The 13,029-nt window shown below is 37.2% G+C and overlaps 1 protein-coding gene across 3 annotated transcripts; it reads right to left on the bottom strand.

Annotated features, from left to right (window-relative positions):
* Positions 1–611: 611 nt before the first annotated feature.
* unm_hu7912 (un-named hu7912) lies at positions 612–12,649 on the bottom strand. Of its 3 annotated transcripts, XM_072682054.1 has the most exons (3): positions 12,380–12,649; positions 6,316–6,382; positions 612–5,686 (listed from the first exon to the last, which is right to left on the bottom strand). In XM_072682054.1, the coding sequence occupies exon 3, from the start codon at positions 5,642–5,644 to the stop codon at positions 2,498–2,500; it is 3,147 nt and encodes a 1,048-aa protein (XP_072538155.1). In that variant the 5' UTR covers positions 5,645–5,686; positions 6,316–6,382; positions 12,380–12,649; the 3' UTR covers positions 612–2,497. The 3 variants fall into 3 exon arrangements, with proteins under 3 accessions (XP_072538155.1, XP_072538154.1, XP_072538157.1); XM_072682053.1 differs by lacking the exon at positions 6,316–6,382; XM_072682056.1 differs by lacking the exons at positions 6,316–6,382; positions 12,380–12,649 and adding an exon at positions 10,818–12,363.
* Positions 12,650–13,029: the final 380 nt, after the last annotated feature.

Here is a 13,029-nt window from a genome sequence, read left to right as displayed (position 1 = left end):
CATTGGCATACAATGAATCTCGGGATATGTTGGCTGGCGAATGATCCACCCGTCGAATCCTTTACATTACAAACATCTTTCAAATTCAACCAAGTAAGATATGTCTCTGTATACTACAAGTGATTTGAGAACTGTACGTGGTATGGATGTGTCACAACAGGCTCCTTATGTTTGTGAATGTATAACATGCCTGCTGCAGTGACACCAGCTATTTTTATTGAATGATTGTAGTTTATTCTCTGTTTCTAGAAATGTAATTTCAGAGATTTTAGTATGTTTTAGTATAACGAAGAAACTAGCTACATTTTTAGTCTTTATTTGTAATCAAGATTAAATAGTTGATTAAAATGTTGTTTCTGTTGTTATTTTTGTCTTTGCAGCTGCTGTCCAAAAGTGATAAAAAAAAGTATAAAATTTCACATTCTGTGGCATCTGTGGCAAGTATTTACATAATAATTTTTTCAATAACTAGAAAAAGACATCTTTTTACCTTTCATTTTCAACCAAAATGGGACATTTTTGGATGTTTTTTTTTTTCAACACCTTTTTAATAGCATAGGACATACAGGTCAAATGTTTATGCAAATATGCAAAAAGTGCAATCACGCCACTTTTATGTAGCTAGTAAAATATTTTATTGTATAATCTCTTTGGTGGTGCACTTCATCGATGTGCTCTGGCCCACTGACACTTCAATAACAACAACATTACTGTAATAAACACATTTATTTGCTTTCCACTGGGATTTTAATTACATGAAAAATACAATTTAAAAATAGTTTTGTCTTTTTTTTGTGCACAAAATTGTAATCAGTATTACAGACATAATTCTGAATGCCACACAAACATTACCATGCAGTGAGCTGTTTAACTTTGCCTGCTTGTGTAAGAATTGAATCATTATTTTTTGTTACAGATGTCTTAAAATGTACATCAGTTTTTGCAGCTATGATATCTGTCTGCAGTGTCAGCCTTGCAGTTTGTTTGCTAGTGTTTTTCTGAACCGATGTTAAATAAGCTATTACCATTACTGGGGTGGGGGGTCGTGGTTAACAGTCACAGAGCACAGACCTATAATCTCTATATATAAACATACATAAAGCAAACATAGCAAACCTGGCATTGTTATACAGAGCATGTTCTAGTTTCTTTTCAATTTTAGTACTATTAACAATGCAGAATCTTTATAAAAAATGTTTTTTACAATAACCCCTCAACTTACAAACTATAATTTTAAACCCAATATTATGGATACATGTACCTGAAAATATACTAAAATCTGACAACAAATGGTTACAACCAAAGAGTGTTTTGCTTGTATCCTGTGAAGTTTTTTTTAACTACACTACATGCAAGTGTATAATAATTACATTAAGAGGCTAGAATTAGTTGCCTGTTGATTTGAAAAAAAAAAAAAACATACAGTAAGTGAAGATTGATAAGTCACAATTATAGACAAACATAATGTAACTAAACAAATTAGTTTTACAGTTTTACTCTTCATTAAGTAAACATCAACAGTGTAGACTAGAAAAGTTAAGTTTTGAATTTAATAACCTGAAGATCCCCTTTTTACCTACACCAAATGTTTCCAGTACAATGCACAACTTTTGTACAATGTTATGAAGGAATTCTGGGTCAGTGGATTTCTTTGTGGTTTGCTTCCATGAACACAATTATTGTTTCCATAACACAATTAACTATTTTCTAATAGTAGACACAAAAATTATAGTTTTCTTTCTTCCCACGTACAGGGTTGCTTATTGTATCTTGAAGTAATCTATACAGAATACTGTAATTTTCTTAACCACAGACTAATGTACACCCAGTAGTGCTTGAAGGGGAGTGGTCCCATTATTTGCATAATCCGCTCCGTAAATTATCACACCTCCACCCCATATAAACCCTAAACTTACTACTGGAACTCCTATGCTCAGTCACACATCACCCACAAAGACTTCTTCCCACCCACACTACACCTGAATTCAAATTCCTCCAGTGTCTTTTGTAAATAATGTAAACATTCAGATTATATCAAACCTGTACATTTAAACTGCTTTAAACTTAGTGCAATACTGTAAATAGAGAGTATGTATAGTGTATAGTGTAAATATGTGGTGGTGTTGTTTTTTACTACCGTGAGGGACAAGTTTTTCACTCACTTTTACACCAGTGTAATGTGACGCAACAATAAACATAATTTTATTTGATTAAAAACCATATTTATAATATATGCAGAAATCTGTGTAAGGGGTTTTCTTTGCAACTGTCCCTGCTAGTTGCAAATGAGTACCTTTTGCAAGCTTTGTGCCCTACAAGCATTTTCTAATAAGCATGTGGTTTGCCAAGAGAGCAGATCATAAAAAATGTAATGATTAAAATACATATTCACAAACATCAATATTAAATACAATATACCTATGTACACAAATATAAATCTTTATAGATAAAGATAATGTTTTTTTGCCGCTTTTGGATACTGCAGAGATGCAGTGTCTTATGTAATATCATCTAGTAGGTGTGGTGCACAAATCCAGTCTAGTGTTCTTGGCTCAGAAGCTGCCATGATCATACACATGAATTGCTTCCCTGTTCTCTTATCTATGGGATAGATCGTTGTCGGAGTGAACCTCTTGTTGTTCTCTACAAACTCACAAAGTTGGTTGTATATTTGTGGAAACTCGTGGCGAAGGAAGACCCCTCTTGTTCTGAGTTCCTTTTGAATATTAATGAAACAGATCTCCCGTGCTTTCCTGCCTTCGTGTCCCTCTTTATCAATGGCGGATGTCCCAGGAGGAGGGGTGAGAATGAGCGTCTCCATGTCATTTTCTTTTTTTAAGACTTTTTTATCTGGGCTTGTGGAGGCCAATGACATCTTTGCATATTTGCGCACTGTTGTCGCTTGTAATCTTGGTGAAGTTCTGTTGTCAGTGATGGCTATGGAAACATTCAAAAGGAAACATTCACTGGGATCATAGTCCTTGCCTGCATCTTGAAGTTCCTTACAATATTCCCCAAGGTTATCTTTGAAACTGTCCAACTCTCTGAGTGACAGATATGTTGGAGATGTGGTGATCCTCTCAAGTCCAACTTTCAGAAAGGTATCTGCAGAATCAGTGTTTTGGAAACCTATGAACAAGATCCCTCTGCCTCGGGACAGATAGCCTACTTTAGCAATACGTGAGAAAGCTTTATGAATCTCAGAGTTTTCTCTACAATGTCTTAGGATATGCCTACAAGCACTATTGATGCGGCCATGCAGGCAGCTATCTTTGTGGGTATCCCAGTCCTCCCGTCTGCAGTTTCTGGAGCAATAATAAGTATGACAACTGTGGCAAGACTTAAAGTACAAGCTGGCATTAAACAGAGTTTCCATATGTTGGCATTTTTTGTTGGAGCACATCATAGAACCATGCTCATCAGCACTTTGGTTCATTGTGATGTCCTCAGCATTCATCTGAAACCCCTCACAACCACTATCTGGATCTTTAAAGGTATCTTGACTAGTCTTTAAAGAACTGGTCTGAGTGTTTAAAAGTCCAGAATCCTCTTGATCTGTTATTGACTTCTCCCCTTTTACTTCATCATTAATCAACAGTTTGAGCTGGTCTATTAGGTCCTCACTGTTTTGAGGTTTGTAATCAAAGACCAAATCGGCTAACAATTCATCCAGCTGCTCAAGACTCTGCTGAAGAGAGCTGTTATTGTGTTTTCTCTCTGAGGGTTCTGATAAATTTGAGGGCTTTGGATTATGAGTGTTTGTATTTTGAGCCTGTCTACCATCCCAGTTTCCATCTTTTTTTCTGTTGTTACCTGAACAAATTTCATTATCAGTTATTGTAATCTCTGGAGTTACAAACCAGTGACATCCTATGCCAGTTCTTCTTTTGCTAGCACATTTCTCCAGAGAATTTTCAGAGATGGATAAGGCAGCATACCGTCTTGGTGAACTAGAGAGGTTAATTATGACTGGTTTTTGTGTGTTGTCAGAAGGAACTCTCTCTCTCCCTTGATGATACAGGTTTTCATAACTCCTGCCGCGTGAAATTCTGTGCTCCTTCTCCATATGGGGGATAAGAATGTTCTCCCAGGACTTTGAATAGTTCCTGACATCTCCCAATGGGCTAGGCTCGGTCAAGTGATTGGCACACTGACGGCTCACTGCTGGAACTTTCTGAGGTGTCACTTGGGAGGATGGGTGATGACTGGAACATGTAGCTATGCTTGATCGGTACCATTCATCTGGAAACATATCTGGAAGATGTCTTCTCTCTTTGTGGAATGCCTTTATTGGAATTGGGCATTCTGCTGGGGAATGAAAGGGCCTTGTGCAGAAAATCTTGGAATAATCAGAGGGGAAAGCATATTCCCTTGCACTTTCTCTACAGTGTGTTCTTACCGCTGGTGAAGGCATGAAGTATGGTCCAGGTTCACTCACTGAGTATGGTCTACTGTAATATGCATTCAATGGTTCCTGGTAAGATTCAGCATAGTGTGTATGCAGAGGCATTGTATGAACCCACTGGGACCTTGAGTCATTCATACACTGACCACTGAGGGAAGGATTCTGTCTGTTACTACTGTTAATAGTGTACTGATTCTCCTGAAAATAGGTTCTACCTGGTGACTGGACTGAACACCTGATGGGATCTTCTGTGTAGAAGAATTTGGTTGGAATGTTTGGGATAGACAGATTTCTGTACTTTCTTGGATATCTAAGAGAAGTCTCACCTAAAGGAATCTCTGCTGGCTGAATGTAGGCCCTGGGCATAGAGTTTGGATAATGGGAAGAGTGCTTGTAGTCCATGCTGTAACTCTCACTGGGAGTAGGTGTTGTGGAGGTGGACATTTGGCGAGGCACAGACATACTTCTGAAGCTTGATGAAGAATAACGCTGCCAGGGTATGTCACTTCTGGCAGTGGGTTGTTTCCATGTAGTATGTTGAAGAACTGCTTCATCTGGTTTGATATCTACTCTGTATCTAACATGAGGAGAGTTGGCAGGCTTGTCCAGTCTGTTCTCTCTAAAACAATCAGAGACAAAAAGGGGTGTATGAGGCTGTAGCTTGACAGGGTGCACCTCATTAACCAAAGGCCGGCTTGTGTTAAAAGATGATTCTCGGGTTTGAGAAAACCCACCAGTTTCTTTTTTGTAGTACACTGGGGATTGCCCCCTCTTTGAGGGTTGTGAGACTGTAATGGGTACAGGGGTAAGGGGGCCTCGAACTTTTGTGGCACTTTGTGACCGGGTTTTGCCTGGAACAGTAGTCTGTGCTGACTCACTGGTTTTGTCAGTGCTGGTCTGTTGATGAAATAGCTTTGTGTTGAATATATCAGGAGAGGAGAAACGAAGATGTCCTTGCTGTCCAATGCCATACCACACATCTTTATTCACTGTTTGCCTCTCAGATGTGTATGGGTTCTCCATGGATAAAGAACAAATATTTGGGTCGTCCAATGACTCGATGAAGTCAAAGCTACGGCAATGTCTTTTGTTGATGGTTTCAAAGTCTTGATTTTGTGTTCCAACCATTTGGGAATCACATTCTTTAACAGGCAGAGAATACTTTGTGAACCCACAATTTGGGCCAATCGTTAGGTCTTGATAAATGGTTGATACAATTATGTCAGAAGTCCGTGTCATCGTAAAGGAATTCCTCTACTTTTATCCCTCAGACCATACCACCTAAAAATGCAAAAACATGTTAAATACTAGATAACAACAATTACAAATAAATAGTATGTGGATTACTTTATTAAAAGGAAAAACGCTCAATTAGACCATGAGAAGAATAAAAATACATTTGTTTAACTTGGGCACTGCAATAATAGAAAATACATTGTACACACAGAGAGAGAGAGAGAGAAAGAAGGAGGGGGGGCTGTGAGCAGAGCACAGACTCATAATGAGAGAACAGAATAAGATATTAAGACAATTCTTAATATTCAGTGGCTTAATTTTAGCATAATCATAATTATTTTTTTAACAGATTTGCAATTAACACAGGCTACTCTGAAATGAGTGCCACTTTTCTAATACATGATTTTATATATATATATATATATATATATATATATATATATTTATATATATATATATTTATTTTTTTTCTCAATTTAAACAGATTTTATAGGTTTGCATCAATACCCTGGCTATTGTGTCTGAATCATTTTTATCAGTCATCAATCATGTGCTGTCTTTCTTAGTGTTCAATCACAATAATGTTGAAAAAAGGGTTTTATCATACAGCATCAATTTCAGCATGGGATTTTTGTCATTTAAAGGGATAATAACAAAGGGCGCTAAAAGTGTACCTCTGCCAGCTCTAAAAACCATCTGTTCTTCCTGCTGAGACAAGGTTGATCAGCATCCTCCCACATCCTTAAATGGTTCCAGACATAGTATATACACACACAAAAATATTTTTTTTGAGCCATAATATTTAAAATCTACAGTTCAACACTAAAACTGAAAAATCAACCAAGTACAGTTCAAATCAAGCTCCATTTGACTGCCTTTTACTTTCATTAAAGTAAGATAGACAAAGTAGTGACACTTTCGTTTATGGAGTCCTGCCTTCATAACCCACATCACTAACAGGACTGGCTTTGCTGTTTCTTACTAACGTGTGAGAGGCTGTGGTTGTACAAATATGGAACTAGTGGCAACCCTAAACACCAGGTGTGTTTGTGTGTGTGTTTGGCAATTATCCTAATTATGTTATATGCTCAGTCTAGATGGTAGACACAAAAAGAAAGGTGGACATTAGCTACTTCACAAGCCATCCAATTTTTTTTTTTTTAAATTAAACAACAATAATGTCAACAATAATGGTTGTAATGAAACTCAACAACGCCATTAATGTTTTTGCTTACAGTCATATGCCATGCATCAGTGTGTCAGGTGACAGAAACAACCCGACTGTGTTGCTGATGATGTTGGTTAACATCAAATTAAAATTGAGTAATATTGACAGTAAAGAAACTCCCTTCATGAATGTGTTGGCTACCATATTTATAAATTAAGGCTCTAGATTACAAGAGACTGTTTACTGTTACAAGTCTACCAATAGACATGATGCAAGGAACTCAAAATGAATTCCAATGAAATCTCCTTCTCTTGGCTCTACAGAGAGGGGATACTTGTGTCAAGGTACAATCAGAAGAGAATTTCTTGCCGTATATTTTCCTTAAGCCAGGCATACAATTTTGTCAGTGTATTTACAGTTCAACCTATTGTGGTGCACACAGACACAGCGTCTAAGTGCTCCCTAAAACATTACCACGTTTGGCTGCTATTTGTGTTGTTTATACTGATTAATACCCTGGAATTCATACTGGGTACACAGAAGCTTTTCTACAACAGAGTTCCCATCACGAGTGACTTTAGTACTTTAGTAGACTTTAGTACTCTAATCGAAAATCAGAGAGAATCGCAAGAACCCTCTCCAATGATCTCTCTACCGAGTGACGGGCATTAAAAGCAGCAGAGAAGAGGATAGGCTAAAGAAGGCTTCTAGCAGACAACAGCTACCTAGCCTTTTTGTTGCAAATGTCAAGTCCCTTGGCACAAACACTGTTAACCTGATCCATAGCTCCTAGTAGTAAAATGCAGGTAGTAGCACTCTGCTACATGATAGCAACCATAAAAACAAACAACAGAATGCTTACCCCAAAGCTGTCTTATTTGTTTCTAGAAACTTTAACCATTTTAATTTACAGACTGTACTTTTAAAATTCTAAACTATGTCTATTCTAACGTAAATAAAGGATACAGAGCCTCTCCCATCTCACATGTTGGAAAATCTAATCACTTGTCACTGTTTCTAATTACACCTTACAGGCCCATTATTATGAAACAGCAGCCCACCACCAGAACTATCCAAACTTGGCCTGAAGGAGCATCCCTACAACTGTAGGACTGTTTCCAACGTACTAACTGGGACGTTGCTGATGCACTTGTAGAGGCGTATACCACAACTGTTCTTTGTTATATTAGGACCTGTATTAAAAATGTCACCATCAACAAACATATTTGTGCTTTCCCAAAAAGAAAAACATGGATGAGCAATGAGGTCCAGACATTTGTAAAGACACACAATGCATTTTTTTTTAATCAGACAACAGAGAGCAGTAAAGTGTAGCCAGGCACACATCTGAAAAAGGCATCAAGCGGGCTAAAGCATATTATGCAGTCTATAGTGCCATATGATTCAGTACCAGGTCCTGAACAATCTTTTTCGTTATTTTGACTAATTCATTTAAAGAAAACAAAATATTGGTTGAAGGCTCCTGATCAATAACCATAAAATATGGACACCTTTTGACAAATTTAAACTTTCACTTGTACTGGACATAATTGCATGTATATGAAAAGGTTAAACTTTTGTATCCAAACAGCATTGCAATTACAATTATGACAGAAGTCATGTATTTTGACTGTATGTTGACAATCTATATATATCCTAGACTTGGCTAATGCTTTATGCTCTGTGCTGCATGCTTTTTGGGGAAAGCATTTGAATTCTTCCTACTCAGGATGAAATGATGGCTTATATCCTGGAGAAACCATTTAAGAGTTTAGGTAGATGCTATAGTGCAGGGGGAGATTGTGTAGTTCAGGAAGGACACGGTGGAGGCTATTGATAAGTATTTACTGCCACATAAACTAAAAAAGTGTGGTGTCTGCAGTTTGGCTTGCTGTCTTGTGTGAGGTGGTCAAAGACGGTTTATAAGGTTCCAATTACTGAGGTGCAGAGGCTACAAAGGATCATGAATAATGTTTTAATGAAGTGGCTCGGAGTGCCCCGTTGTCTGGGTAGTATGGCATGGTTTGGGAAAGGGGTGCTTTCAACAACAAGTTTAGTTGTCAGTGGCATAAATAACCAGGGTCAACTGACAGACTTATTCAAGCGGCCTTGCCAGTCACAAAGCCAGAAAGAAACCTTAATCCCAGAGAGGCAGTGCAATCAGTGAAGAGGGCACTGAAGCACAGGGATGTAAAAGGACAATTACAAAATGGACAGGGTCTTGTCTTGTCTCTGTCTTGGGGTAAGGTGGACCTGGAAGCTGTGTTAAAGAGCCAAGTCCAACCCATCTCTCTGAGGTAACGGTAATTAGAAACGAAAATTTTGTCCATCATTAGTAAATAGTAGTCATGTTTAAGGGTGTACAAATCTCCATCTCCAAAAAGACCAGGCTACTAAAGTTAGGACCAAACATTAGCATTTACATGTTTAAATTGTGGTGTACATTTCCATCTTCTGTGGCTTTATTTGGTCTCAATATGACTGTCATTCACCGTAGTAATGGCACCGTAGGAATGCTGCCTGGAGCACTGGAAGGCACTGAGAATTGTGCATTGATTGGAGTTGTTGAGTGCTGGCATGCTTCCAGTATCTAATTGTTCATAGGTCAACTTGATAGTTTTAGTTTGATGGCAGATATGTGGATGCCCGTGGATGTAATAATATGGGTTGGTAGTTCGCAGTCAAAAAGGTAGTGCAGTCAGCAATTTCATTAATAGGATAAAGAGTGTGAGCGTTGAAAAATGCAAAACCAAAAATCAGGCAAAGGTTGAGAACTGGAAAGAGCAAATACAACCAGGCTGCAAAAACAAAAGGGAGATTCATAAGAGCCATTCAGAAAAGCACACAGTATGCAGAAACAGATAACTGCTCAATATGCAACTGACAGAATTGGCAATACTTGACTAACTAATGAACATTAACAAAGGTATGTTAATGTGATTTTAAGTTGAAATTATATTCATGAAAAATATATATAAATTAAAAAATAATATATATACAGTGCCCTCCATAATTATTGGCACCCCTGGTTAAGATGTGTTCTTTAGCTTCTAATAAATTGAGGTTTTTTCTAAATAATATAGGACCACGATGGAAAAAAGAGTAAAATCCAACCTTTAACTCAAGTAAATTTTAAGGGGAAAAAAAAAATCCCTGACTAAGAAATAATTATTCTTCATAAAATCACCTGTTCCACAATTATTGGCACCCCTAACATTTCTTAGGGAATAAATGTAATTAAAGTATTTCTGTCATTTCTACAGTAGTTTACGCAGTGGATCAGAGTATGTAGGAACATTTAATTAGTAATTCACAACTTCCTGTTTCCCTGGGGTATAAATATGACATGACACAGAGGCCATTTCTCTTCAACATGGGAAAGATAAAGCCCATATTTAATATACTTTGTTAAAACAGAATTTTGCACATTTTGAAAAGTGTATTAAAACAGCTACTACAGTAATTCACCTAAAGCACACCTGAAATGTCACATACAATTTGACATACATTTATCTGGCAAGCAACTTTTGGTATTAGAGGTAGACTTACATAATCGTAATCACATTTTAACTGTGATTAACTGTGAATGACTGTAGCATTTGTTTTTAATACATTTTGCAAAAATGTACATAAGTCTATTTATGAGAATTTACAAAGTATATTAAAATAAACTATTTTTTTTTAAATATACAATTAAGTGCATTTTTACTTGGATTCCCTTCCGTTCTACAGAAATTAAGCCAAAATTATCTGCCATGTTGTCAAATTTTCAACCAGAGACTGCAATAGAGACCAGAGGCAGACATGCCTACTCAAATGGTTTACCCGCTCCCATTTGGTAGACCTTTCCCTGACCAAGTGTGTTTCACACCGCCTTCATTCAGCTTACAACGCTGCCTACTGGGCTTCTATATGAGACATTTTTCTTTGAACACTGTCATAGGGACATTATGCTGAGGTGCACAATCAGTGAGCATCACAAATGTTTAAACAGCAATATACACTCACCATGATGATTTTCTGGGTCTCTGTTCCAGTAATATAGTGCAGTGGTAGAAATGATCAGATGAACATGGTTGCATTCTCATGTTCTCTTTATTAAAACAGATCTCTCTAATTAGTTTTAGCTAGAGACATTTAATTCATGCTTCACATAATTTCGGAATTAACAACTATCACAAAATGGTAGAAATGCCAGAAATGACAGGATAGTACAACAGTGAGATGAGGGTGAAATTAAATGTACAGTGAAAAAATACAATTCATATTAGAGGTTATTTCTCACTCTGGGTTATCAAACATTTTATTATGAAACAGTTTTAATTTCCATAAAATTACAGTACTGGAGCTCAGCTCTGTTTGCTGCTGAAATAAACCAAAACTACTATGGCCCAGTTTAACCCCTGACCTACTGCAAGAGTCAGCATGCACCATTGGCGGTTAAAATAAGAAAAATAATGTTTTAAGCAGTAATTTGACTTGGTTGGGGATAACTAACTGTTGGACTTAGACACTGTAGATGGAAAGTTTAGAGGAGAAAAATGAAATGGAAAATGGGCTGTTTTGACATTGGGACATATGGGGATGGGCGGAGTTACACATCATACTGCAACCAGCTAGCAGAGGCACTAAACCCGTGGTTAATTTACTTATGAGAGATGTTGCGCTGTCCCTGTTTTCTACAGTCATTGGCAACAATATTTCCATTATTCCATACATATCTAATGTAAAAGCTGTATACCTAATTGCATCGATTGATTGAGTGTTAATGGTGTATTTGTATTAGTAAGATATGAACTATATCTTACTAATACAAATACAAATACACCATTAACACTCAAGGTATATCTCAAGGTATATAGCTCCAAGGTATATCTCAATTTTTTTGCACCCCATATGCTCCTAGGACTAGGACAATCTGGAGTTGTAATGATGTCAATATCTTTAAAACCGAGGGACGTGTAGCGCAGCAAAAATCTAGCAAAAATAATTAAGAAGTAGAAGAAGAAATATATAAATCGGATAACAAAATAACAATACACAGCCATAATAATAAGCTATGGGAGTCGCATTTAACAACCCTAAATTTGCTGCTTATCTACTTACATAAGAATTCTTTACAGTCACGACATGCTTGTTGTATTGTTGTTTGAATAACACACAACTATAGTACTATTGCCTAGACTACTTTACGCTGGCTGCAGAGTTTTTGGAAAGCAGCCATCAGGTTTAAGTCGCCACACAGCAAGCAATGTCACAATGCCAACGTCTACCCTTTTGGCAGCTTCGTATTTGTGGTGATTTTCGAATTCATATTCAACGTAACAAATGTAATTTTTTTGTGAAGAAAGTATATCTACGTCACAGGAATAAGAAAAACAACAACACGCTTCGCTCTGGTAAAATTGTTGCGGCACTGCCTCCGCACGGTGCAGCATAGCTCGAAAAACGAGGTACGCCTACCTAAAATGACATCATTCGAGATAATCCAGGTCAGTAGTTTTAAAGCCTCAAAAATTATTTAAATATTTATTGTTACGTTTAGAACGCAGCATGAATGTTTGACTTACCGTTTTTACCCATAGTGTGGCAAGCAGCATTTGGTTTAGGGTTTAAGCGATCTTCCGGTGTTACTCCTAAAACAGAAGCCCTCTATTAATCGATTATGTAGTCTCCATTACGTTCTGGCATGTGGATGGGTTGCAACACACAGTATTATTGCTCACAGCGGGTATTAGAAGCGTACTGAGACGAGAGGTGTGACTGCGTATCTCTTCGGAAGTGCGATGAGGTACACAAATGCTCTTGTTCCGTGTGTGTGTGTGTGTGTGTGTGTGTGTATGTGTGTGAAAGTGCGTGAATGAGTACGTGCGCGTCACGCTGACCAAGCATATGCGATGTACAATTCTTCCCTTTAAAACACCCTATAGTAAACACAACCAATAAAACATAACCAATACCTAATACACCTCTGAATTATAAAGATATTATCTTTGACTTTCGCACACGTTTATTTGTAAACTAACTCATTGGTTGATCTTTGATCCTTATTTCCAATTTTTAAACTTCCATTGCAATCATGACCTTATTTTGGTCAGACAAAGCCATACAATATTTCTTTGCTAACTAATGCTGATGAATAATTTTAGAAAATGTACAAATTGGAACTAGATCCACATATTCGGTATATTAGATAGTGGTATCTCTAATCATTGCTGTG

The sequence above is a fragment of the Salminus brasiliensis genome, chromosome 6, assembly GCF_030463535.1.
Source record: "Salminus brasiliensis chromosome 6, fSalBra1.hap2, whole genome shotgun sequence".
Taxonomy (NCBI): Eukaryota; Metazoa; Chordata; class Actinopteri; order Characiformes; family Bryconidae; genus Salminus; species Salminus brasiliensis.
The sequence above is the reverse complement of the archived record's forward strand: the minus strand, read 5'-3'. Positions and strand labels throughout refer to the sequence as shown.

Excerpts from the sequence above, each read along its gene's own strand:
- unm_hu7912 (XM_072682054.1), bottom strand. The coding sequence starts at position 5,644 with ATGACACGGACTTCTGACATAATTGTATCAACCATTTATCAAGACCTA.